General features: G+C 51.1%; 1 protein-coding gene across 1 annotated transcript; it reads right to left on the bottom strand.

The window, feature by feature from the left end:
- Window positions 1–18,476: 18,476 nt before the first annotated feature.
- On the bottom strand, window positions 18,477–24,749 carry LOC309540094 (homeobox protein notochord-like; the record flags this gene model as incomplete). The annotated part of the gene is made up of 3 exons (XM_082236769.1): window positions 18,477–19,131; window positions 22,036–22,244; window positions 24,443–24,749. 3 exons carry the CDS (start codon window positions 24,747–24,749, stop codon window positions 18,964–18,966), a joined length of 684 nt encoding a protein of 227 aa, XP_082092895.1. The 3' UTR covers window positions 18,477–18,963.
- Between the last annotated feature and the right edge of the window lie 2,134 nt (window positions 24,750–26,883).

The raw sequence follows: 26,883 nt of genomic DNA, 5'->3' as shown, positions 1-26,883 counted from the left end.
CTGGCAAGGGGGCAGGTCGAGGTGGGGAGGGGGAAGAGAGAGAGAATACAATTACCGGGAGAAGAGCAGAAAGCAACAGAGAGTTTGAGATACGGGAAGGAGAAAGATAATCGGAAGAAAGTGGGGAGAGAGAAGAAGGCGCAATTGGAGAAAGGAGAAATCAAAGAGAGATCATGAATAAAGATAGAAGAGGCCGGCAGAGGCTGGCTGCATAATGGGATTTCAGCGATAAGTGGCTCCAAGGGCCACTTTGGGAGAGTCTCCAAAGGGAGAAGGAAGCCCCCTGTGGCTGCCCCACCACAGCCCCTCGCTCACCTGTGGTCTGGCGCAAAAGCCAAGCCAAGGGCACCTGGGAGGAAGGTGTCAAACGTCGCCTTCCTGGGGGCAGAGGGGGGCACACTCCTGAGCCCAAGGGATCAGGGCCTTCCATGCGCAGCCAAGTGGGTAGCAGCAGGGGCGGAGGAAGGGGGGGCAGTGGGGGCAGGCCGCCCCGGGTGTCACCATTGAGGGGGGTGACAAAATGCCAGGCGGCACTCGTTACAGGACTTGCAGCGTACCCAGCCACACATCTCTCCTGGGGGTGACGGTGGCTTGGGCTCCGCGCTGCCCAAACGGTCTGCCCACACTCAACAGGAAGCAAAACATGTTCTGCTTCCAAGGCAAAGTTCACAAACCAAAACACCTCCTTCCGGGTTTGCAGCGTTCTTAATCCAAGTTGTTCATAAACCAAGCTGTTCTTAAACCAAGGTCCCACTGTATATGGTATTAAGCAACCAGGAGCGTCTGTGTCCCAACCTGTTTGCGTCATTTATCCATTTTCAACGCTTCTGAAAAGTTGCTGGAAAGCACAGGAGGCGAGGGGAGACTTTTGCTCCAATCCTGCTGGCACCTGTTTGGCCACGGGGAGAACAGGCTGCTGGTCTAAATGGGCTGCTGGCCTGATCCTGCAGGCACTGATTCCGTTCTCGACTCAGGCCCCAAAGTGTCTTCCGCTGCCTGTGGGACCTCTTTCCACTTTCCCTCCCCTTCCCTGGCATCTGGGTAAAAAAATCCTCCATTGGGGAAGAACGCCAATCCTTCTTTGCAGTCTGCAGCTGCTGCTCTCTTGACAGGAATCCAGAATGGTGGGTGGGCAAAGCCCCCCTGGGACTCCCCCTCACCCCACCCACCCAGCAGCTCCTCCCAAAGTCAGGCCGATGTCATCCAGGGTTGCTTTTGACACTGTCTGAATTGATCCCACTTTGTTTGCTGAGAGAGAGGGGAGCGTGGCAGGGACGCAGGTCTCCTTGGTGATGATGTTACCGCCACTTAATGCCTTGCCCCCGGGGCCACCGGCTCAGCGTCAGGGTCAGGGCAGGGCCAGCATCAAGGTAGAGGTCCTGAACCTGCCTCTGCCCCCCCAGCCCCCCCAAAACCCTCGCCTTCTGCCTGCCCTTGCATGCTGTCAGTTGCCCGCCAGAGCGGCATGTGTCTGCAAGAATTATATTTGCAAGTCTAATTTACCAGGCTGCGTGCAGAGGACAGAGACCTGTTAAGTCAGAGGCAGCTTCTGCATCAAAATGTTTAGCCTGGAGAGGAGGAGGTGGAGAGGGCAGAGCTGGAAGCAGGGGCGAACGAAGGCGTTGTGACACCCAGGGCAGCAAACCGCTATGTACGGCGCATGTGCGACAGCGTTACGTACAGCACATGCGTGTGTCGCTGCACATGCATTGTACATAGCGGTTTGCCACCAGCGCCAGGATCCTCTGCTTGCGGCTGTGGCGGCACGATGGCTGCTTGCACTGCCTCGAGCCCCCACAGGGTGCCTTCTTGTCACCCTCTCAGACATGGCACCCAGGTCACACCGCCCCCCCCCCCCGTTGCAATGCCACTGCTCTCGGGCTTGCAGATCAGAAGGTCAGCAGTTTGAATCCCCACAATGGAGTGAGTTCCCGTTGCTCTGTCCCAGCTCCTGCCAACCTAGCAGTTCGAAAGCACACCAGCGCAAGTAGATAAATAGGTACTGCTCTGGCGGGAAGGTAAACGGCATTTTTGTGTGCTCTGGCTTCCATCACGGTGTCTCGTTGCACCAGAAGCGGTTTAGTCCTGCTGACCACATGACCCTTGGCCTGAAAGCGAGATGAGCGCCATACCCCAGAGTTGCCTTTGACTGGACTTAACCATCTAGGGGTCCTTTAAAAGGTAAAGGGACCCCTGACCATTAGGTCCAGTCGTGGCAGACTCTGGGGTTGCGGCGCTCATCTCGCTTTATTGGCTGAGGGAGCCGGCGTACAGCTTCTGGGTCATGTGTCATGACTGGGTCATGACTAAGCCACTTCTGGCGAACCAGAGCAGTGCACGGAAACGGCGTTTACCTTCCCGCCAGAGCGGTACCTATTTATCTACTTGCACTCTGGCATGCTTTCGAACTGCTAGGTTGGCAGGAGCAGGGACCGAGCAATGGGAGCTCACCCCGTCGCAGGGATTCGAACCGCTGACCTTCTGATCGGCAAGCGCTAGGCTCTGTGGTTTAACCCACAGCGCCACCCGCGTCCCCTTTACCTTTTTCCTATACTTTTGTTGATGCAGTGTAGAATCGCATTAGCTTTTTTCACTGCTGCATCACACTGTGGTCGTCGGCTGTTGCAACATCACTTTGGTCATTTGTGGTTGAATATTAACCCTGGCTTGATGAGATGGGGGGGCTGCCTTTGACCGCAGGACCAAGGAAGGCCTTTGGGGGGAGAGATGCCCCTTGGTGCCCAGGCTTCGCCAAGGAGAAGAACAGGCCTCCTCCCCATTAGCACATCAAAGGGATGGCAGGATCTGGAGAGATAAGGAGGAATGCAATGTGCAGCCAGCCCTTTCCCAGCCTGGCTGCACATAGAGAACATAAGAACCTCCGAAGAGCCGCTGGATCAGGCCTGTGGGGACCCATCCAGTCCTGCCACCTCTTCTCACAGTGGCCAACCAGGTGCCCCCAGGGGAAACCAGCAAGCAGGATTCGAACACAAGACCAGGTTTCCAGCAGCAGATATTAAAATATTGGCACATCCCTGACAGGTCATCAGGGCACAGCTGGCATGGGCCATGGCATGTCCCTCGCGGGGGGGGGCTGCCCTTGATGGGGGCTCTTCTCTTGCCAGGGGAATGAGAGGTGTCAAACGCAGAGCAATGGAAGGGCAGAAAAGAGGCAGGGAGGAGGGCAGCTTGGATGTTGCCGGGCGGGGTGAACCCTTCGGCCTCTTTCTCTGCCCCAGATTCCATTCATCCTGCAAAGTCCTGTAACGCTCCTCCAGGGCAGCTTCAAATAAAGCAATCCAAGGGCACAGGAGGACATTGGTCAGTACCAGCCTGTACAGAACGTCCTCAGGAGCCGGACACCTGGCTGCTTCTACCTGCAAGCGTCTCTTGGCAGGCGACTGCCTGGCCTCCGTGCCAACGGGCACCTTCCTTGGCCAGACTTCTCCGACAGCCAGGAAGGAGTCTTTTGCTCCTCTTGTGCCATGTCCAGACGCGTCTTTGCCGTGCCCTTTCGACTCGTGCTTCCTCTTTGTTTATTTACTTATATTTTGCATTTATCTCCCATGGGACGCTGGGCTAGATGGGCCTCTGGCCTGATCCTGCAGGGTCTCCTTAGGTCCTTACACTCTCTTCCCTGGCCAAAGATGCCAGCCAGGTCGTCGCGAGTGGCCCTTCCTCCTGGGTCACACGCGCAGACTCCCCCTGGTTCGTGGACCACCCAGAGTCTACTCTCTGCCTGGGCAGGGTGGTCTGCAGCTCAGGGGTGCCTTGTGGGGGGGGTGTCTCACTTCCCAAGGGCACCTGTGTGAAGGGCACCAGGTGAGCTCTGGGTACCAAGAGGCGAGGAGAGAAGCTTAGATGGAGAGGATTTCTACGGGGTCGGGTTCAGGGGGGAATCCAAGTTGCCAAGAGAGAGAGAAGGGGGGGTGGGAATGATGGGTGAAAAGTTATCTGCTCCCACTGAGCGATGATCAGAGTGCCAAGGGGTCTGGGGGGCGTAGGGAGGGGGGAGGACAGAATGGGGGGGGCCTCAATCTCCATTCCTGGCCGGGAGGGTCCTTCTGTAGCAATTTCTCCATGCAAAATACCTGTGCTGGAGCAAAGCCCCCGCTTCCTCCGTTCACAAAGGGACAGGGTGGGGGCAGGACAGGCGGGGGGGGGGGGGAGAGAGTCGGAGAACAAATGAAGAGTTCAAAATGTGAAACGATTAAAAATAAACTAACCTAAATCGAAGGCGGGCGAGATAAGGCGTCAGAGCCCCGTCTCCCTATTTAACATTCATTGGATTGAATAATCAGGCCTCATTATCTCAAATTGGCTGCCTATTTGCCCTCAAAATGCTAATTTGGAAGTTGGCTGCAAGCGCCGTCCTGCCTATTTTGACTAAAATATGATTTTGCTTTATTGTGCCCCTGCTGCCAGTAGCTCCGGGGGCAGTTCCAGTTTAAAACAAAATAATAATAATATGAAAAAACAGAGAGAGAAAATTCTATCAAAGTCTTGCCTGGGAAGAAGAAGGGGGGGAGGCACTCTGTTCATTGTGGCAGTTTTGTTGTCCCCCCCCCTTCCCACCCGCCAGACCTGCTTTGCGTAGAAATGGCATTTCCGAGCCTTGAAGTAAAATTAGAAGTGTTATCTGCGTTTTCTGTTAGGGGATGGACAGTTTATCATTAATCTCGCAAAGGGAAATGGAGGAAATATTTTTATTAGTATTATTGTTTCACCAGGGGACAAACGCCGCCTCGGCCCCCTCCTCCCGCTGAAGCTGCCTGCCTGGCTTCTGACCTCGAAAGAGATGGAGACAGCTGCCTCTCCCTTCTAAAGTGCTCTTTAGGGCTTCATGAGGCCTCATTGCCCGGATCATGAGTGTCTAATGGGGAGCAAAGAGGAAAGAGCTAGAAAGGTGGGCAGAGATCTCTGCCAGGTGAGGGCTGGCATGGACCACTGGGCAGGTGGGCATCCGTGGCAGGGGGACAGGGAGATTGCCAGGCCAGAGGCGGTGGGGAGGGTGGCCCTGGGGCAGCAAAAATGCTTGTTGAGTTCCTGGTCCTCACCACCACTGACCATCCAAGCGTCCCTGTTTTCCAGGGAGAGTCCCAGATTTACAGAAGCCGTCCCGGTTTCTGATTTGATCCCGGAATGCCCCCCTTTTCCTTATGATGTCAATATTTTCATGGGAGAAATGTTGGAGGGAGTGCCACGGCCGCCACCGTGGGTCTGCTGCGTTCCCGCAGTTCAGACCACGTCAAAGCGGCATATGGCAAGAAAAGATCTGCATCATTGCAAAAATATATCAAAGCAGTCCTAAGCAAGAAATTTAAAAAGTGTATAGGACTAATTCAAATATATACGATAAAAAGGTAAAGGGACCACTGACCATTAGGTCCAGTCGCAGATGACTCTGGGGTTTTTCAATTTTGTTGTTCTGTATGCGACAATGACAATAAAGATTATTGTATCATATACATTTGAGTTAGTCCTATACATTTTTTATAGGGACGCAGGTGGCAGTGTGGGTTAAACCACTGTGCCTAGGACTTGCCAATCAGAAGGTCAGCGGTTCAAATCCCCGCGACAGAGTGAGCTCCCGTTGCTTGGTCCCTGCTCCTGCCAACCTAGCAGTTCGAAAGCATGTCAAGTGCAAGTAGATAAATAGGTACCACTCCAGTGGGAAGGTAAATGGCGTTTCCGTGCGCTGCTCTGGTTCGCCAGAAGCGGCTTAGTCCTGCTGGCCACATAACCCAGAAGCTGTACGCCGGCTCCCTCGGCCTGTAAAGCGAGATGAGCACCGCAACCCCAGAGTCAGCCACGACTGGACCTAATGGTCAGGGGTCCCTTTACCTTTCCTGCAGAGAAAGAATGTCCCAGCAGAGCACAGGAGAAGAAGAAAATCACCATAGTATTAGAGCATAATATGGAACATAATATTTAAAACAATAAAAAGGGCAGAAATAAAGAGAAGCGTTGGGAGAAAAGGAAGAAGAAGAAGGAGAAGGAGAAGGAGAAGAAGAAGAGTTTGGATTTGATATCCCGCCTTTCACTCCCTTTAAGGAGTCTCAAAGCGGCTGACCATCTCCTTTCCCTTCCTCCCCCCCAACAAACACTCTGAGGTGAGTGGGGCTGAGAGACTTCAGAGAAGTGTGACTGGCCCAAGGTCACCCAGCAGCTGCAGGTGGAGGAGCCGAGACGCGAACCCGGTTTCCCAGATTAGGAGTCTACCGCTCTTAACCACTAGACCACACTGGCGTAGGAACATTTTCAAGAAATTTCAAGAACATAACGGGGTCAGGATACAAAACAGCCATGGCCAGCATCCAGACAGAATGCCTCCCCAGGTGATATATAGGTGGTACATGACCTCAGTCAAGCTTGCAAAAATATACCATTTGCCAGACAATAAGTGTTGGAAATGTAAAGAAACTGAAGGAACATTCTTTCACCTTTGGTGGACGTGCCCAAGGGTTAAGGGTTTCTGGGAAATGATCTACAATGCGTTAAAAAAGGTATTCAAATATACCTTCCTTAAGAAACCAGAGGCCTTCCTTTTGGGCATTGTCGGCCAAATGGTGCTAAAGAAGGACCGAACTTTTTTTATGTATGCTACAACAGCAGCAAGAATACTCATCGCAAAGTACTGGAAGACCCAAGATTTGCCCACTCTGGAAGAATGGCAGATGCAACTGATAGACTACATGGAACTGGCAGAAATGACTGGCAGAATCCGAGACCTGGGAGAAGAGATAGTGGAAGAGGACTGGAAGAAATTTAAAGACTATTTGCAAAAGTACTGTAAACTGTATGAATGTTAGAACGATGCAGGATATAAAGATAATGTGGCATTAGTGACAAATTTGAGAGGAGTATGTAAAAATTGGTTTATAAGAACAAAGGTGAAATTTGAACAATATTATGTTAAGCTAAATAACTGATAAGAAAAGGGAAAAATTAGAGATGTAATAGCTGAAATGTATAACATAAAATAAGATTTGAAAGAAGGTGAAGTATTGCTGAATAATATTTTATAAACAGGAACACAGAAAAGGGAGATGTGAGGGAGTCATGAAAGAGGGTTATGGAAGTAATATTTAAGAAATTGAATCATTTTCTTTTTTATGTCTTTTTATGTCTTTTTTGCTTGTTTTTTTCTGTATGCTTTGTATGTTTTTCTTGTTTTTATTTGGTTCACGGTGTTTTTCTTTTTTATGGATTGTGAATGGGAAGTTTGTTGTGTTGTTTAAATTGTTTAAAATCTCTTAATAAATATTTTATATAAAAAAAACAAAACAGAATGCCTCCCCAGGGATGCAAAGGCAGGTCTGAGGGGGCCCTTTCTGCCTCCAGGGTCAGATCAAACTGCGGAGAGGAGGCCGGCAGGGAGGGCTGGCAGGTAGAATCATAGAATGGGGAGGGATCCTGAGGGTCATCCAGTCCAACCCCCTGCAAGGCATGAATCACAGCTGAAGCATCCCTGACAGACGGCCATCCCATCTCTGCTTCGAAACCTCTGAAGGAGGAGAGGCCGCCACCTTCCAAGGGAGTCTTTCAGAATTCATTGAGGACAGGAGAAGTCCCTGCAGACTGGAGGCAGGCAACGGTGTTCTCCATCTTCAAAAAGGGGGGAAGGTAGACCCAGGCAACTCCCATCCAGTTCACATCGTCAGAAAGTTCTTCCAGATGTTTAGCCGGAATCTCCTTGCTATTTGAATTCGTCCACTCGGATCCTGCCCTCTGGAGCAGCAGGAAACAAGCCTGCCTTGCAGGGGGCTGGACTACTTGACCCCTGGGGGTCCCTTCCAACTCTATGAAAAGGCACATTGATCAAAAGCGGAGGCGTCTCCAGCGAAGGGTGGGCTTGTGGAAACCAGACCAGCGGTTCCGTTCCCTCTTGCAATCAGGCCATCCACTTCCCAGACCAGGGGTCTGCAACCCGCGGCTCCGGAGCTGCATGTGGCTCTTTTACACCTTTGCCGCGGCTCCGGGGCGGATACTAGCGAGGGGAGGAGGCGCATTGTGTGCCCCGACACTCGCCACTGTGGCGGGCGCTGTACTGGCTGTGACGTCGCATGGGGGCGGTGCATGCGATAGTCACACACCGTCCCAACGTCACCTTCCTGCCCGCCCGCTACATTGTAAGGGGCATGTACGCTGGTCACTGCGTTGAAAGGGGGCATGTACGCTGGTCACTGTTTTGAAGGGGAGTGAAGAACACACACACAAAAAGGTAACTTGTTAATTTAACGTTTATTTCTATGAGGAGGAGTAATTCTGAGGGGTCAAACAAAGGAATAATAAAAAAGTGACAAAAAAGTTATTTTTATAATGACAAGTTTTGCAGCTCCCAGGTTTTTTTTCTTCGGAAACGGGTCCAAGTGGCTCTTTTTGTCTTAAAGGTTGCAGACCCCTGTCCCAGACCAAGACTCCTGAACCTGCCCACTTCCTTTATTTTTACAGGTTTTATTGATTTTTACAAATAATTTCCAAAAATCATATAACATGCTTTCTTATACAACGACTTCCATCGACTGCCTCTGAAGACTTTCCAGTCTTTATCACTTGACCCTGCCCCACTTCCGTGGCCCTGGGCAGGCTGAAGCCCCCTTGGCCTGGCATGGGAGAGCTGGGCAGGGAGTGGCACTGGCCCCCCTCTGTGGTTTTCCGGCCCCAGCTGGCCTGGCCAGACTGACAGGAGCCGCGGCCCCTCGGAGGAGGAAAGCCATCAGGCCGGGTGATTCTCCTGCACACAACTCCTATTTGCATTCTGACCATTCCTAACAGTCAATCAATAGAGAATAACGCTGGAATAATATAGAGAGTTAAGGACCCCATTCAGCGCCCAGGATTAGGGATATTGAAGGGCAATTGCTCCGAAAATCGCCTCAATCCTGCTTTAGTGATGCCATGATTCACTCGCCAGATTACCCGACATCCCTCTGGCCGGCTTTAAGTGACCTCTTTCGGATGCTGCGGCAAGTTCTGTTTGCACAGCAAACTGCAATTGTAGCCAAGATTAAGAGGGGCTGCGGCAATGGGGGGGGCAGCTGTTGACAAATAAGCCTGGAAATCCCCATCTCTCGATTCCGAGGGCGTCTCCACGTTTGGCAATGACTTTCCAGACCGGACAGATGGACCGGGCGCCCCCTCCGTGTCCGGCCGGCCCAGCTGGTGTCCCGGGAGCCGTGGGGAGGCCCAAGAGCCCTGGTTAGGGGCATAGGGGCAGGGGGGCTCCTGCAGGAGGACAAAGGTGAGACCCCCGCCCGATAGCCCCTTCCAGGCCGGGGCGAAGCAAACTCGTTGAAAGCAATGGCAAGACTGGAGAGCTTTGAGCGCAAAGAGGATCACATAATAATAATAATAATAATAATAATAATAATAATAATAATAATAATAATGTATTTTAGTGTTCTGTTGGAAGCTGCCCAGAGTGGCTGGAGAAACCCAGCCAGATGGGTGGGGTATAAATTATTATTATTATTATTATTATTATTATTATTATTATTTATACCCTGCCCATGTGGCTGGGGAAACCATGTGGCTAGGAGGCTTCCAACAAAGTATTAAAATACAGTGGTCTGTTAAACATCAAAAGCTTCCCTGAACAGGGCTGCCTTCAGATGTCTTCTAAAAGTCTGGTAGTTGTTCTTCTCTTTGACATCTGGTGGGAGGGAGTTCCACAGGGCAGGTGCCACCACCGAGAAGGCCCTCTGCCTGCCAATCATACAACTGGAAGGAATCCCCAGGGTCATCTAGTCCAGCCCCCTGAAATGCAGGAATCTCATCCAGCATCCAGGACAGGTGGCCCTACAGGAAAGTAAGAAGAGCTCTGCAGAATCACCTAGTCCAGGATCCTGTTCTCACAGGGGCCCAGCAGATACTCCAAGGGGACGTCCCCAAGCCCAAGAGCTGCCTCTCCAGCAACTGGTGTTCAGAAGCCTCGCTCCCTCCAGCCGCAGAGCACAGCCATCCCAGCTGGTAGCCATCCCTGGCCCTCTCTTCCACCAGGACTTTGTCCGGTCCTCTTTCCATGCCACCCAGGTGGGAGGGAGTTCCACAGGCTAACTCTGCCCTGCCCGGAGAGGGTCTTTCTTGTGTCTGCCCTGGATTTTCCAACATTCCGCTTCATTCGATGTTCATGACTTCTTCTTCTTCTTCTATTATTTTCAGTTACAGTGGTACCTCGGGTTACAGACGCTTCAGGTTACAGAACTTTGCTTCACGATGAGAACAGAAATCGTGCTCCGGTGGCGCAGCGGCAGCAGGAGGCCCCATTAGCTAAAGTGGTGCTTCAGGTTAAGAACAGTTTCAGGTTAAGTACGGACCTCCAGAACGAATTAAGTACTTAACCCGAGGTACCGCTGTATATATATTTCGATAGTTTTACTGTCATTTTAACATTTCAAACCTCAACTTCCTTCCTCCTCTTTCTGCAGTTCCATTTATATTTATCATTTCCTGCATATTCTGAATCAACCTATATCTTTATTCATATGCTTTGATTATTTACTCTTCTGAAGTTGCAGGTTGTTACAATGATCCTGCCAATGTCTGTTTACAATTTATTTGTACATACTGTATTCAATAAACCATTTCCATTTTTTAAATAAAAATTTTGTTGTCTTGATTTCTTATTTTCCCGGTCAGTTCCGCCATTTCTGCACAGTCCATGAGTTTTTGCAGCCCATCATCTTTTGTCGACGCTCATTCTGGATGTTCATGACTTTTAATGTTATGAGAGAGGGAGGGAAACTTCTCTCTGGCCACGCACAACTTTATAAACCTCGGTCATGTTGCCTCTGCCTCACCTTTTCTGCAAACTAAAAAGACCCAAAAGCTCCAGCCTTTTGCATGTGGCTCAGAGGGCAGAAGCCTCCAACTCCCCAGCCCCCCCCCCCAGAAGCCCAGCCCTCGTCTCCTCCCACTTGGCACCATGTCCCTTGAATCGCGCCAACCTCAACCAGGCGCCCCCGGGATGCCATGAACTACAACTCCCATCAGCCCCAGCGTCATATGGCTGCGCTGCTGTCCGGGGAATGTGATAATTGTCATCATCCGAAAGATCTGAAGGTCACCAGATTAGGGGAGGCTGCTTTCATGTGTGTAGCAAATGTTCTGAATTAGCCTATGCAGGTTATTATTAATTATGTTATTATTAATTTGATTTTAATTAATTTTTATAATGAAATGTTTTTAGAATGTTGGATTATTTGATTGTTTGATTATTTGATTGTTGTTAGCCGCCCTGATCCCGGCTTCGGCTGGGGAGGGCGGGATATAAATAAAATATTATTATTATTATTATTATTATTATTATTATTATTATTATTATACCTCCCTATACCCGGAGGACTTGGGGCACTTCACAGAATAAAATCAGAATATAAAACCACAAAAGCCATAATCAAAATAAAAACGACAACCAATAACCTCACCATGGAACACCCCCCCCCCATCATATGTCAAGGAAATAAATGACTATCTGCCTTTCAGAAGACATCTAAAGGCAGCCCTGTATCGGGAAGTTTTAATGCTTGATGTTTTTGTGATGTTTTTAGATATGTTGGGAGCTATCCAGAGTGGCTGGGGAAACCCAGCCAGATGGACGGGGTATATAATAATAATAATAATAATAATAATAATAATTTTATCATATTATTAATAATAAAAAACACCCCACATTTTAAAAGGGCATAGGATGTCAATCAAATCAGCCAAAGGCTTGTTAAAAAAGAATATTTTTGCCTGGCGCCTAATGTATAATGAATGTGTCCGGTGAACTTCCCTGGGGAGAGCATTCCATAGACAGGGAGCCACTGTAGAGAAGGCCCTGTTCTTGTGTTTCCACCCTCCTGATCTCTCGAGGAGGAGGCACATGAAGAAGGGCCTCAGAAAATGATCTCAGGGTCCGGGCAGGTCATATGGGGAAGAAGAAGAGTTTGGATTTGATATCCTGCTTTATCACTACCTGAAGGAGTCTCAAAGCGGCTCACATTCTCCTTTCCCTTCCTCCCCCACAACAAACCCTCTGTGAGGTGAGTGGGGCTGAGAGACTTCAGAGAAGTGTGACTGGCCCAAGGTCACCCAGCAGCTGCAGGTGGAGGAGCGGGGAATCGAACCCGGATCACCAGATTACGAGTCCACCGCTCTTAACCACTACACCACACAGGCCTTGAGCTATTGTGGGTGGTTAGAAAGGCCCCCCCCCCCGAGTGTCAAACACATTTGGCGGCCAGTTCCTAGCTGTGTTTTCCCCCATTCCAGGGTCACGGCATCTGTCCCGGTGGAAGCTTGTGGGAGACGCTTTCCAGCTGCAAAGGCCCACTTGCACATCTGGGATGCATTCGCAGGTAAAGAGAGCCCTCTGCTGGTGCCATCGTGGAACAGAAACACGCCTCATCTTTCCCAGGAAAGGGCAATTGCAATTTCACTTTTGAAAACAGCTGGCTATACTTTACCCACAAGAAAGTATTTGGATATATTAAAGAGCAGAGGGCAGGGAATTAACGCCACCTCTCTTAACTGCCGTCATGATTTTGTGAAAACTGGGGGGAAACAGAACACCATCCATGAGGTGGGTAACTGAAATCTGGGACATCGTGTGCTTACCTACAGGATGAGAAGCAGAGAGGGCAGACAAGAAGACAGGGGATTTATTGAGAAATGGATAATGTACTGGAGCAATAAGTTACAGCAGAGTGTAAACCGATTTGGCTTACTTAGAACCTTGACATATTAATTATTATGTTTGATTCCTCTCCCCCCCCCCTTTATTTGGCATCTGTTAATTACATTTGTTGAATTCTAAATGAATGTGTGTGTGTGTGTGTGTGTGTGTGTGTGTGTGTGTACATTTCAAGAAGGGAGGGAGGGGAGAGAGAAGGAAGGAAGGAGGGAAGGAAGGAAGGAAGGAAAGACAGAGAGAGAGGGAAGGAAGGAAGGAAGGAAGGAAGGAAGGAAGGAAGGAAAGGAAGGAGAGAGAGAGAGAGAGAGAGAGAGAGAGAAGAAAGGAAGGGAGGGAGGGAAGGAAGGAAAGAGAGAGAGAGAGAGAGAGAAAAGGAAGGAAGAGAAGGAAGGAAGGAAAGGAAGAGGGAGAGAGAGAGAAGGAAGGAAGGAAGGAAGGAAGGAAGGAAGGAAGGAAGGAGAGGGGGGGGTCACTGGAATGTAACTGTCAAGTTATCATGTGATTTCTTTGCCATCAAAGAGCAGAGCAACCAGGGCAGACTGCCTCCTCCACCCCATTTGTGCTTGTTGTAGCTCCTGCCACATAGCTTGTGCCATCCCTCCTCAACGGTGCCCCCCCATCTGCCTCCTCACTGGAAAAGTGTGAATCATGCCCTATTTTGTGCCAGAGCACAGAATGACACTGTTCTCAGAGACGCCTGAAGAGCCTGCACTTTCTCCTCCTGGGCCCTCGCTCACAGAATCACAGAACCGTGGTTGGAAGGGACCCCCAGAGGCCATCTAGCCCAACCCCCTGCAACACAGGTGAAGAATCCCTGGCAGGTGGGCATCCACTTGGTCCAAACAGCAATCCCACAGCTCCCCAACCTCTCCCAGCAGGCTCCCCCCATCCCCAGCTCTGGGGCTTCCATTTAGAGTGGGATGTGAAACACAAGAGCAGTCAAGTACAACATTCCTGGAGTGAACATGTTTACACATGGGGAGGAATGTTTTTCCAGCCAGCAGGTCAACTTCCTGTTTCCTTCTGGGCTGGGACAGACTTCCTCTGCATGTGACTAGAGGTGGGCGTGGCCTCACCTGTGCAGGTAACCACAAAAGCACAGGGCAGGGCAGCCACCTCTCTCTCTCTGTGACTACATGCACAAAGAAGCAACATCTGCTTAGCCAAAGATGCTCTCTTGGCCTCCAGCCCAGAGAGGACAAAGGGACTGTCACCTTATGAGATAGCTTAGAAAAGTACCATACACCTGGAAACTAAGTCTGCCTTCTGGGATCCGATTGTGAACAGAATGTGAGTAAACTCTATTTTATACTTTTATAGAAGACGGTGTCGTGTCTTATCTTTTTTGAGAGATTAAGGGGAAAGCATGAGTTTGACCAAACTGCGGGAGGCATTGGAAGACAGGAGGGCCTGGCGTGCTCTGGTCCAGGGGGTCACGAAGAGGAGGACACCACTAAACGACTAAACAACAACAAACAAAGGGGAAAATACCAGAACTGTTATTATAGTGGCTTTAGCGAGTCTGAGCAAACGCATCCGCTGCGAGTTTAAAAGGGGGAATGTTACTCTGCTAAATTGTGAACTTGTTTAAACAAGTTGGAAAGGCTATAATCCAACAATATATCCTCTCCTGCCTCCCTGAACATTCCCACATTTAGGGAGGGCCAGGCGGGCTCCTCTCACCCTCACCGCACCTCTGCCTTCAAACCAAAGTGCTCCTTCTTCAAGTGAACTCCCATTTCTGTTCCAGCCAGATGGGCCTGAGCGTTAAAGATGGAAGTCTAAAGACACACATCCCTGCAGCTTTTTTAAAAAAAATAAATGCACGATCTGTGATGATAACACCGCTCTGGTTATTATGATGCATAAATAAACGCCCCAGACGCAAGTTTTTTAAAATTGCAATTTCGCCTTGGACACCTGAGGGCGGAGATGCAGATAACAGAAACAGGTACATCTCTCGCAGCACAGCTCTCAGACCATCTCTTCCTTGCATGCTGGCCCTGCTGTCAGTCTGCAGGTGAGTTCACCTGACTATTCTGGCAAGAGGAAGGAAATACACCTTGCAAAAGGCACAGGATGGGAATGAGCTCCCCGTCCTCATTTTAGGTGGCCTCAATAGGAAAGATAATTTCATCGCGGTTTTTAGTTGTTGGTATGTTATGTGTGTTGCAAACCGCCTTGAGTGCCATTCTGGAAAAAGGCAGGATAAAAACAAACTTAAAAATAGCAGCATAAGAACACAGGATTATTATGACCATAAACATCCCAAGAGAAAGAAAACAAGTATTTCTATACGCAACAACGGTGGCTAGAGTGTTAATTGCCAAATATTGGAAAGGGGATTCGTTACCAACGAAGGAAGAGTATGTGAATATGCAGAGTTAGCCAAAACGACAGAAGCAACAAGAAATCACTTGAACTTAAGGGTTAAAAAAGGAAGGGATTGTTTCAAAAATTATATGTGCAAACATGCTTCCCCAATCAAAACTTGGATGTGCCTAGAGTAAATTTCACAAAATAAAAGACAATTAGAGGAGGTATCCTATATATAAAGAGAAGATTGAAAGCATACTAGAACACAGAAAATGAAATAAAGAGAGATGATGAAGCTGTGAAGAGGTAGGGGAAAGTAATTTATTATATTAAGGATATGAACATGTACAGAAGAATAAATAAACTTGTGTACGTAAATGTAGAAGAAAAGATCATAGAATCATAGAATCCTAGAGTTGGAAGAGACCACAAGGGCCATCGAGTCCAACCCCCTGCCAAGCAGGAAACACCATCAGAGCACTAGATCAGTGTTTCCCAACCTTTTTTGGGCAAAGGCACACTTGTTTCATGAAAAAAATCTCGAGGAACACCACCATTACAGCCCCATGACGTCAGCGCGCAGCGTCACGCCGGGAGGGACATGAATTGCTAGCAAATTACATAATCACCTCCTTGAGGGCTGGCTCATCTTCTCCGAAGGCAGAACCCCATTAATTAACAGCACAGACTCGCACCATAGCCAAGACGAGGGGGGAAAACCTCAGTCATGCACAGTCATGCACATGTGGGGGCTAAATGAGGACGAAGACCGGGCAGAGAGCAGGGTTCAAATCACCCCACCTGGCCAGGACAATCCCTGGGTGCTCCCTTGGGCCACTCGCCTGACCCACCTCGCAGGGCTGTTGTTGCGAGGATAACACGGGGAGAACCACGCGCGCCCCCGGGAGCTCCTTGGAGGAGAAAGCGGGCGATGAATGCAATGCACGAAATATATGAGAGGTGACCAGGTTTTGCAGGTGAGGGGCCCCCGCCAACCTCCGCTTCCAACACCCGGCGCAACGACGCCAAAGTTTCCCCCCCGGGCTCGGCTCGGGGAGCAGCGCTGCTCCCCCCCCGGCTCCCCTTCGCCCTCCCGGCTCTCTCTGCCGCCCACTGGGGACCCCCCTCACCTGCCAAGTCCGGAGCGCCGGTGGAAGTTGCATGCATGCATGCAGGGCGCCGCGTTGCCATTGCATTGCACTGCACTCCATGCAACGCCTGCACGCATGCATTGCCTTGCACACCCGCCAAGGGGTCTCCCCGCGGTCCGATGCGTCCCCTCCGGCGCGGATGCAGAATTGCAAAAATAACACCCCCCCCCGACGCAGCCCTACCTGGGGGGCAGCCTCCGCCTCCGCCTCCGCGGGGATCCCCGGGCTCCATCCTGCCGCCCGATCTCCGCGGGGGCGCAGGCAGGCTGCGCGGGGTCTGCGCGGAAGAGCCCCTGCCCGCCTGGCCGCCGTCGCGCTCATTCCATGGCCGGGAGAAGAGCGCTTCAAACAAAACGCCCGGCCCGCCAGGCCACGCTGGGAAACATAGTTCGTGCACCCCGCGCGGGCGCGGAGCCCAAGGGCGGGGGGACTACGGATCCCGGCAGCCCCCGCGCCGGGGACGGAGGGGGAGAGGCCGGGTGCAGGGATGGAGGGACGGGTGGGCGAGCGAGTGAGTGGCAGCCGCCAAGCCTTGGCCGAGAGCCAGGAAGGGCCTCCCCGGAGGAGGAGGAGGAGGAGGGAGGCGCAGAGCGGGAGGGAGGGAGGGAACCCCAGGGGTCATCTAGTGACGGCGCCCCAATCGAAAATTTGACTTTAAAAAAAAATCTTTTGAATTTTTTAATTTTTCCTGCGGCACACCAGGCAACATCTCGCGGCACACTAGTGTGCCACGGAACAGTGGTTGGGAAACACTGCACTAGATGTTTATCTGTAAAATTTAAAATGCAACTGGGACGCACTTGGACAAGACACATGCAGCATGAAAAGTGGAAATAGAGCCACAATTCAAAATACAAGACACCGTAATAATCGGCATGATTTATTATTACACATTTATATCCCACGGTGCCTTCAAGGCACTCAAAGTGGCAAACATGCCTTCTCCCCCAGGTCTTCTTGACCTTCACAACAACCCTGCGAGGTGGCCTGGCCTGAGAGATCGTGTGTGGCTGAGCCAAAGTCACCCAGTGGCCAGAGCAGCGCACGGAAACGCCGTTTACCTTCCCGCCAGAGTGGTACCTATTTATCTACTTGCACTTTGGTGTGCTTTCGAACTGCTAGGTTGGCGGGAGCAGGGACCGAGTGACGGGAGCTCACCCTGTCGTGGGGATTCGAACCGCCGACCTTCTGATCAGCAAGTCCTAGGCTCTGTGGTTTAACCCACAGTGCCACCCGCATCCCGGTATGTGTATAGTGAGAGATATAACCTCCATTCGTGTTCACATGTTCCGAAGGCTTTGATGCAGCCCGTAAGTCGCACAGAAACCGGTGCTAATTGTGACTTTGGCCCACAGGGGAGAAAGAGCCCTGAGCAACATGGGCAGTCGGGTCTCGCACCTGGAACTCAGGTCTTGCTGCCGGCGTGTGCAGGTCTGCTGCCGCGCATCGTAGCCATGAGCGCTGCTTGGCGCAGCAGACTCCCGCGACAGTTGCCTCTGGGACAGAACAGGATTTGCATATAGAGTTTTTATTTTTCTGCTTTCCTACAAAACCAGATTTTATCGATGGCACAAACACAAAAAACACAAGAGGAAAAAATAAATTAAATTATATCTTTTTCTACCTTAAAAAGTGCAGCTACTGCTATATAAATAAATATCGTGATTCGCAACCGGCCATTTTGCAATGTCCTGCTTTTTTAAGAAAGGAAGAGGCACAACCAGTTATACCCTGAGATTGCCAAGAGGCTCTGAATCACCAGTCCGAGTTGGTGGCAAACTTAGCAAGGAAGGGAACGTTTAGGCTTGAGGCTCAGTGGCAGAACATCTGCCAGCATGAAAAGGTCACGGGTTCAACTCCTGGCATTTCCAGGTACTGCTGGGAATCTTCCCCATCTCAAATCCTGGAAAGCTGTTGGCGGTCTGTGCAGACAAACCTGAGCTACATAAGGAAAATGGTTTGACCTGGTGTAATGTTAACGGCTACAATTAAACTTTGAGATATTAGATTCAGATTTCAAACATTCACCAAGGTCTGCATTAAGCTCCAGGGCCAGATCTACAAATTTTGCCCTGAAGGGCAAAGGTCAGCCCTGTTGCCCTCTGCCCTGGCACCGGATTCAGGAGGCTTGGCATATAACTCAAAAGCTGTGGGCGAGCAAACCAAATCCAACAGCAAGGGCTGCCTATTCACAATACCAAACTAAGCTGTCGTGGAGAAAGAAGAGCAATATGTAACTGACCTATGGGACTCACTGCCACAGGATTAATGTATACATCATTTCATGGAAGATAATCCTGAGACTGGATATGGGCCTCCTTGCTCCAGTGTGTCCTGCTGACCAGCTCCCTGGCGCCACATTAGTGCCCAGAAGCAGAGGCAGAGAGCAGGACACAATGGGTGGAATGCAGCCAAGAGAGTCCACTAGCGCAAGGACTTCTGGCTGCGCAATGCAAAATCCCCTACCTCTCTTCTCCCTGCTGCCCCCACCCAGCTCTGGTCCACGGGGTCTGGGGAATCCCCAGAACAGATTTAGGGGTGCACAGAGACAGAGAAAGTTCTGTCGCACAGCCCAAAGTCCTAGCGGAAGCCCTTCACTGAATGCCGCCCGATGGAGCCCGGCAATGCCTGTGCACGCAAAGAAAGACCAAGACTGGCATCCAAAGGCCCAGACCACCCGCCTCAGTCCCCAGGTGGACCAGGTAAGGCTCTGGGGGTGTTCACAGGGGCGCCATCAAGTCCTGGCCTCTCCAGGAGGCAGATGCCAACGCTGCTAAAACAAAACGAAAGTGGTGTCCTCGGCTGGGGCAGCAACTGCTAGACTTCGATGTCCACGTCCCCCTCCTCGTTCTCGCCACTGTCCTCCTCATCTGGCAGCCCCCGGGGGACGGGCTGCGGGCCCCCAAACTGTGAGAGCTTGGCTGCCTTCTGCTCCAGGCTCTGCTTCCGCCATTTGATCCTCCTGTTCTGGAACCAGACTTTCACCTGCAAGGCAGAAGGGCAGAAAGTGGAAGGAGGCCGAGCAAGGAACCGATCCTGTCCCAATCCCGACCGCATCAGCGCGCAAGGATGCCCCCTGCCCGACTGATTTGGGCTCCCTTCCAACTCTACTACGAGTCTATGGTTCTAACTCCCTCAACCGTTCCTCCCCAGACACACTGACCAGATGTTTGGAAGCTGTGGCTGGATGGTTACGTGGGAGCCGGTTGAAGCTAAATCCTTCGAAGACAGAGGTCCTGTGGCTGGGACGGGACGGGATTGGGGGGGCAACTCCCATCTCTTGCGGGGGTGCAATTAGTGCCAGCACCATCCGTTAAGAGTTTGGGTGTAATCTTCGACACCTCCCTCTCCATGGAGGCGCAGATTGCAGCTATAACAAAAGCGGCATTTTTCCATCTCCGCCAAGCTAAGCAGTTGACTCCTTATCTCTCTCGCCCTGACCTAACCACTGTGATCCACGCGACGGTCACCTCCAGACTGGATTATTGTAACTCGCTCTACGTGGGGCTGCCCTTGAGACTGACCCAGAAACTCCAGCGGGTGCAGAATGCCGCGGCGAGACTCCTTACGGGGTCCTCGCTGTGGGATCACATTCACCCGGTGCTATACCAGCTGCACTGGCTCCCGGTGGAGTACAGGATCAGGTTTAAGGTGCTGGTTTTAACCTTTAAAGCCCTATATGGCCTAGGACCCTCGTGCCTACGGGACCGCCTCGCCTGGTATGTCCTACGGAGGACCTTACGGTCTTCAAATAAAAACACCTTGGAGGTCCCGGGCCACAGGGAGGTTAGGCTGGCCTCGACCAGAGACAGGGCTTTTTCTGCTGTGGCTCCAATCTGGTGGAACGCTCTGTCACAAGAGACCAGGGACTTGACATCTTTCCGCAGGGCCTGCAAGACAGAGCTGTTCCACCAGGCCTTTGGCCAGGGCACAGCCTGACTCACTCCCTCGGCAATCTTCACGGAGCTCTGGCCCAATGGTTGCCAGTGGCTGGATTTGAATTAATTTTATAATGAATGATTTTAGAGTGTTGTTTGTGTTGTACTTTTGTACTGTTTTATTGTTGTTAGCCGCCCTGAGCCCAGCTTCAGCTGGGGAGAGCGAGATATAAATAAAACTTATTTTATTATATTATTATTATTATTATTATTATTATTATCAGGCCTGGCTTCCAGGTCCTTGACCACCTGTGTCTCTCCTTGATTCAAGATGCCACTTCTTAAGAGAGTCTAACAATAAAACAAGGAACAGGCTGGTGTGACCATGACTGCTGCAGTTGACACAAGATCCTATCACCAAGGCAACTATCTGTAAACAAACACTAAACATCCATCAAAATGGCAAAAGTAGTTTCCAAAATAGGTTTTATCTCAAACAATAGCAAACCCAGTAAATAAAGTGTTCACTTGTAATAATATGTCAATGGTTCAGTGCTCATTTCTTCTTTTATCTTGAATAATTGCAAACGCAGCAATAAAGAGTCCACTTGTGACATATCAGTGATTCAGAGCTCCAGTAATGCGACGTTTCGTTGCTAAATGTGGGATGTGATCCATGAGAGGCAGTCAAGTACAACATTCCATGTAATGCTAGAGAAGACATGCAAGGGAATGTTTGGTCCAGCCAGTCAAAACTTCCTGTTCCTCCTGGCTGGAGCATCCTTCCTTTTGCATGTGATGGAAGGTGGGTGTGACTTTACCTGTCCAGGTAACAAAAGGACGAGTCACGCAGCACCCCTCCTCTCTTTTTGACTTCCTCCTTCATTGGACCAGCTTTTTAGCTAGGACTGCTCTGCTAGCTTCTCAACTGGCAGAAGCACTGGGATTCTTCCCCCGTATGGGGTAGATCCACATGTACATATTTGTAACTAAGTCTGCCTTCAGGGATCCAACTGTGAACTGATGATGTGAGTAAACTTCTTTTATCGACTTTGAATAAGATTGGGGCGTCTTTATTCTTTTAAGAGGGAACTTACTAGGAACCTTACTAGGAATGCACAATTCAATCTAAGAGAGACTGAACAGTATAATAGTGAGAGGCTCACACGAGCCTGCAACCAGCTATCTGCTGTGCTCTGTAAAGGGGAATGTAAACTCTGCTAAGTAAAGGAACTTGCTAGTGCGAGTTAGGAAGGATATTAAAGGTAAAGGGACCCCTGACCATTAGGCCCAGTCGTGGCTGACTCTGGGGTTGCGGCGCTCATCTCGCTTTACTGGCTGAGGGAGCCAGCGTACAGCTTCCGGGTCATGTGGCCAGCATGACTAAGTCGCTTCTGGGGAACCAGAGCAGCGCACAGAAACGCTGTTTACCTTCCCGCCGGAGTGGTACCTATTTATCTACTTGCACTTTGACATGCTTTCGAACTGCTAGGTTGGCAGGAGCAGGGACTGAGCAACGGGAGCTCACCCTGTGGTGGGGATTCAAACCGCCGACCTTCTGATCAGCAAGTCCTAGGCTCTGTGGTTTAATGCACAGCGCCACCTGCATCCCTAGGAAGGATATTAATAAACAATAAATCCTCTCCTGCAACCTTGTTTTTCCCAATATTTTTTATTATTTTTTTTCCAAATATCTTAAACACAATACATTTTAACAATATTATTCTCCTTTAAATCTATATATAGATATAGAAGATATAGATTCTCCTGCCACCCTGAACATTCCCACGCTAAAGTGCTTGCTCATTGAGCTTTGTAGCAAATAATATACCAGAGAAGGCAGTATGTAAAGGACTTGAAGCAGGGATACACCTGTCCCCCCCTCCACTGGGAGGAGCGCAGAAAGAGGACGGTGTCCTTCAGTTTAATTCTCCTTAAGAGAGGGCCGGAGGGGAGGGAGGCTGAGCTTGCTCCTGGCCTTGCTGTGTGTGCTGGGGGGGGCACTGCCTACCTGGGTTTCTGTGAGGTGCAAGGTGGCGGCCAAGTCCACGCGCTCGTTGCCCACCATGTACTGCTGCTTGAGGAACTCTTTCTCCAGCCGGTCCAGCTGCTCTGGCGTGAAGACGGTGCGCACCCTCTTCATCTTGCAGGGACCCCCCGATCTCCACGAAAGGGGAGCCCCCAGGGAACCAGCCAGGGCGCAGTGAGCAAACTCCAGCTCTGGAACGGCAAAGGGGGAGACATCCTCGTGACACGGGGGTCAAGGAAAAATACACCACAGGCCAGATTAGCGACTAGCCTGGGAGAAGCTGAGGGGGAGGGGAAGCAGGTCATCGAACCACAGACTTGTAGAGTTGGAAGGGCCCCCTTGAGTCATCCAGTCCAGCCCCCTGCAATGAGCCCTGGCAGATGCTGGACATCCAAGCTGTGACCCACCCACATCCCCCCCAGAATCACACGGCAGCAAGGAATTTGCGGCCGCCCGGTGGGATTTATTTGTCGTAAAACCACTGGCCGGCCAGCTTTCATTTCTAAGCAACACCAAGGCGGCTTGCAGGACAATAAATTGGGCGACACAGAAGAAAGCGTAGCAGTGCCCAGAACTCTGCAGAGATGCTGCCTGTCAGTGCAGGGAATGCTGAGCCACGGATTTATTCTTGCACCCTCCATTCCACCTGCCAAAGAGGATGCGAATCTGCCTATGACATGACACACATGCCAAATCTATGCCTTGGGCCCAATCCACGTAAGTGTTGTAGAATCCTCTTGGCACCCCTGAACCGATTTCTCTCAGATGATCCATGGGGCTGGAGACTGGCTCCTGTGGGCATAAGGGGCATGGAGGGGGGGGCCCTTCAAATAAACTGGTCCCAAACCGTTCAGGGCTTTCGAGGTCTTTAGGGTTTGAGGACCCTTTGAGCCGAATTTGCAGTGGCCTTTTAGAACAATAAACTCATTGCCTGACTTGTGAGCTTGGGAAGGAATGGGCAGCCGGCACCACTGACGCAGAATCGGTGCAATTTGATCTGCCCGCCTGGACCCCAACGCCTTCTGGAGTCCCTGGGCTGCCATTGCTGCAACCTTGAAGGCGCGCCAGAGGCCGGGTGTCTGCTTTCCCCCAATGAGTCCCAGTTGGGCTTTTGCTACAGTCATGGTCTCACCTGGGGGAGGCCCCATTCAGTTCAATACTTTGGAGTAGACACTATTTTCAAAGCAGATTCAAGCACACACCACTCAGTGTATGTCACATAATTAAGAGGGTTGGGGGAACTTTTTTATTTAATCACTGCATTCCACCTTTTCCTGAAAGGAGCTCTGGGTGGTGTCAGAAGCAGACCTACATTTTGGGGGCGCTGAACCTTGAACTGTTATGGGACCCCTTCACAACCAGAAAGACTTCAGTGGGGTGGTTCCCTGACAGATCACAACACCTTCACAACAGCTGGGCTATCGACTCTCCGACTTTGGGAACGTTGAAATACATACAACAAAAAATGTGACTCACATTGGGTTTACCAAACCCAAAACCTTTAAGCAACGTGGACTAAATTCGCTTCTCAGGGCCCTCCGGGATTGGGGCCGTGAAGCTTCATTCGTTTCAGAGGAGATCTGCCCTATACATGGTCCTCCCCCTCCTCATTTAATCCGCCCAACAGCCCTGTAGGGGAGGCAGTGCCAGATTTATGCATAAGCTAAAGCTCTAGCTTAGGGCCCCACTCTCTTGGGGGCCCCAAAATAATTTAAAGGGGAAAAAACTGGATGTACATTTCCAAAATATGAGATATAAAATAAAACCTACATTCAGCAACAGTGTTTTGTGTTTTGTGTGGGCTTCTATTTGTTATATGCAAATGGCTTGAGATACCTATGAGGTCCATAAATTACCATATAGCATATATTCAACACAAAAAACAGCAACAATTTGTTGTTGACAAAGGACAGCGGGAAATATAAAGGGCCCCATTACCTTCAGTAGAGGTTTGGCTGAGAAAAATCACTGGCCCCCAAGGTGACCCTGCAAGTGGGGCAATGAACCTTGGTGCCCCATGTCCCAGTCTGACACAAACCGCTACACCACACCTGCGCCAGAAACCCCTTTCCAAAAAAACCTGGACTTTCCCCCCTTTTTGCGAGAAGGAAATAGAGGGGAAATTGCCCTGGGAAGTGGGGAGGGTCGCTTGCTTCCCTGCGGGTCCTCTAACCTCCAAACCCCTCGTCAGGACGGCTGCGCAATAAGCCCCCAGGGGCTACAGGCAGGACGGCTCAATGTTGAGCCTCCCGAGTCAGAGGCAGTCTACACCTGAGCACGGACCAGAGACGACACCCCACCCACTGCCCCCCGCAAGATGCTGGCTCTTATGCCCGTTCCCACGTGCACGCCTGCCCCGCACTCCCGGGGTCCCCGTCTCGGCTCTCACCTGGCCTCCTGCAGCCGGTCGGGGCGCACTGGCGGGGCGGCAGCGGGAGCAGCGCGGGGGTCCCCTCGCCCAAGCAGACGGCGGGGACCGGCAGGAACCGGAGGGCGCAGCCGAAGCGCAGCGCGCCCGGGGAGGCGGCGGCGGCGGCCCAGAGGCTGGCCCCGGGCGCGCTCCGACGGGGCGGCTCCGGCTTGGCCAGCAGCGACTCGATGTCGAAGCGGCTCCGCGGCGGAGGCGCCGGGTCCCGGGTGGCCTCGACGGGCGGCTCGCCCAGCGCCGAGAAGAGCAGCGGCCGACTCTGCAACATGCTGGCGACGGGGCGGGCCGGAGAGGTGGCCCAGCCGCGGGCGACGGGGACTTTATAGGGCGGCCCCGTCCAGCCCGGAGGGCGTGGCCCGGGCCGGGGATGAAGCCTCCGGGGGCCGCGCCGTCGAGGAAAACTCCCCCTCGGCTGCTCCCTGCCGCGCCGTCGGGCTTGGCTTCCTCTCCTCGACGGGGCGGCCGGAGGAGACGCCTCGGGCGCGCAAATCCGGCAGCAGCCCGACAGACCCCTTCTCTCCATCCCGGGCGGCTAGCCCGACGGCGGCCCTGTCGGCACTGTTGCTTCTCCCGGCCCTCCGCTGCCCCGTCCTTTGCCGGACGGGCAGCCGCTAGACTGTAGGCTCCGCGGGGCAGGGACCTGCGTCGCCAGCCCCCAGAAGCGAGTCAGGAAGGGAGAGCTGTCGTCTGGATGTTGCGGCTGCCGCGTCCCGTGCTGCAAAGCCTGCACTCACGGCATGCATTTCCATGGGTCTACTTCGAGTAAGCGCTGCCGGAGTTGCCCTGTAAAGCGCCCTGCGCCCCCGTGGCACCCCCAGAACAAGGGCCGGGACCAGAACAGTCGGCCTTTGAGTGCTAACTGCACCCACCTGGTTGGCACCCGGCACCCTGGTTGCCTTTCCTAGAATCACGGAATTGCAGAGATCGGAGGGGTTCAAGGGTCATCTAGTCCAACCCCCTGCAATGCAGAGATCACAAGGAAAGCATCCAGGCGCTGCGCTCTAATCCGGATTTTGTAAGGGCCCAACGTGTAATAATAATAATAATTTATTATTTCTATCCCGCCCATCTGGCTGGGTTTCCCCAGCCACTCTGGGCGGCTTCCAACTGAATATTAAAAACAATACAACATCAGACATTAAAAACTTCCCTAAAGAGGGTTGTCTTTTAAAAGTAAAATAGTTGTTTATTGCCTTGACATCTGCTGTAGGTGTTTGGAGGCTGCTGAGAGGTGATTCAGACTTGTTGGGGGTGTTACTGTTTTATTTTTGTTCTTATTTTTATTATGCATTTTGTGTATTCTATAATGTAATTTTAGGTGGACCTCTCTGAGATCTATGAATGATGGACAGTAAAACACATTAAATAAATAATAAATATTCACATTTCTTGCCGTCCTCTTTGTTCTTTGCCACCCCAGCGACGTCCTTGTTGGCAACTTAGGAATATTGGAGACAATTGAGCAAAAACATCTGAGGTCACAAAAATGGTTATTAAGGTGTCAACACCGACAGCTTGTTTTCCACAATGGGCCAGGACATTTTTCCTTGAGGGCAATGTAGCCTTTTCAAAGCCTCTGGCTAGGCTGAATAGGGCTTACTCTCAAGTAAACGTGCCCAGAACTGCAAGGCAGATGGTGCAATGTTATATCTAGTTATTCAGATTTACGTCCCTCTACATTCAGTGGAGTTGCCTACTCCCGGGAAAATGTGCACTGGCTTGCGGCTTTAAATGCTGGTGTGTTCACACAGAAATAAGTTTCATAACCTGGTTGGTTTTTAGGGTGATTTACACCAGGGACTGAAAGGCTCAAAGAAGCATTCCACTACCTTGTTCAGACACATAACTAAAGCTTTGCAGTGCATCAGGGAAAAACAAAAACCTGATCTCTGTTTGCCAATTAGCCATTTAACATTTGAGAATTGCAGGCATCAATGGCCTATCAGCAGAATTTCAAGGTTTTAGATCTGCATAGTGATCCTATTAAAGAGTCAGTTAATGGAAAAGGGATTGCAGGAAGATAATGAATGGAGGTTGGATTAAGGGGGGGGGCTGGCCCAGCTCCCCAAATAGGGCCCCTGATTCCCACAAAAAGGAACACATGGAAAACAGCACCACAAAATGAGACGGGCAGTATTTTAAATACTCGCAGGTTTATTATTGCACAAACCGTCATGCACTGCAAAAATACTGTGCAGTTTCACATTCAAAACTGAATACATAAGTAGTTTTGCTCCCTTCCAGCCTTGGGCCAGTCACCCGACTCCCTCCCTATCCCACCTCACAAGGCTGTGGGGAAGATAGAGGAAGTTGGTAGGAATGGCTGCGAGGTTCTTCATTCTTTTTTGCTTTTGAGGTCAGTCTTTCTCTTAATTGCTAAGTAACAAAACCTAGCAGCAGCC

The sequence above is a fragment of the Podarcis vaucheri genome (assembly GCF_965113315.1).
Source record: "Podarcis vaucheri genome assembly, chromosome: 9".
In the NCBI taxonomy this organism is placed as follows: Eukaryota; Metazoa; Chordata; class Lepidosauria; order Squamata; family Lacertidae; genus Podarcis; species Podarcis vaucheri.
This window is presented reverse-complemented; position numbering and strand designations above follow the sequence as displayed.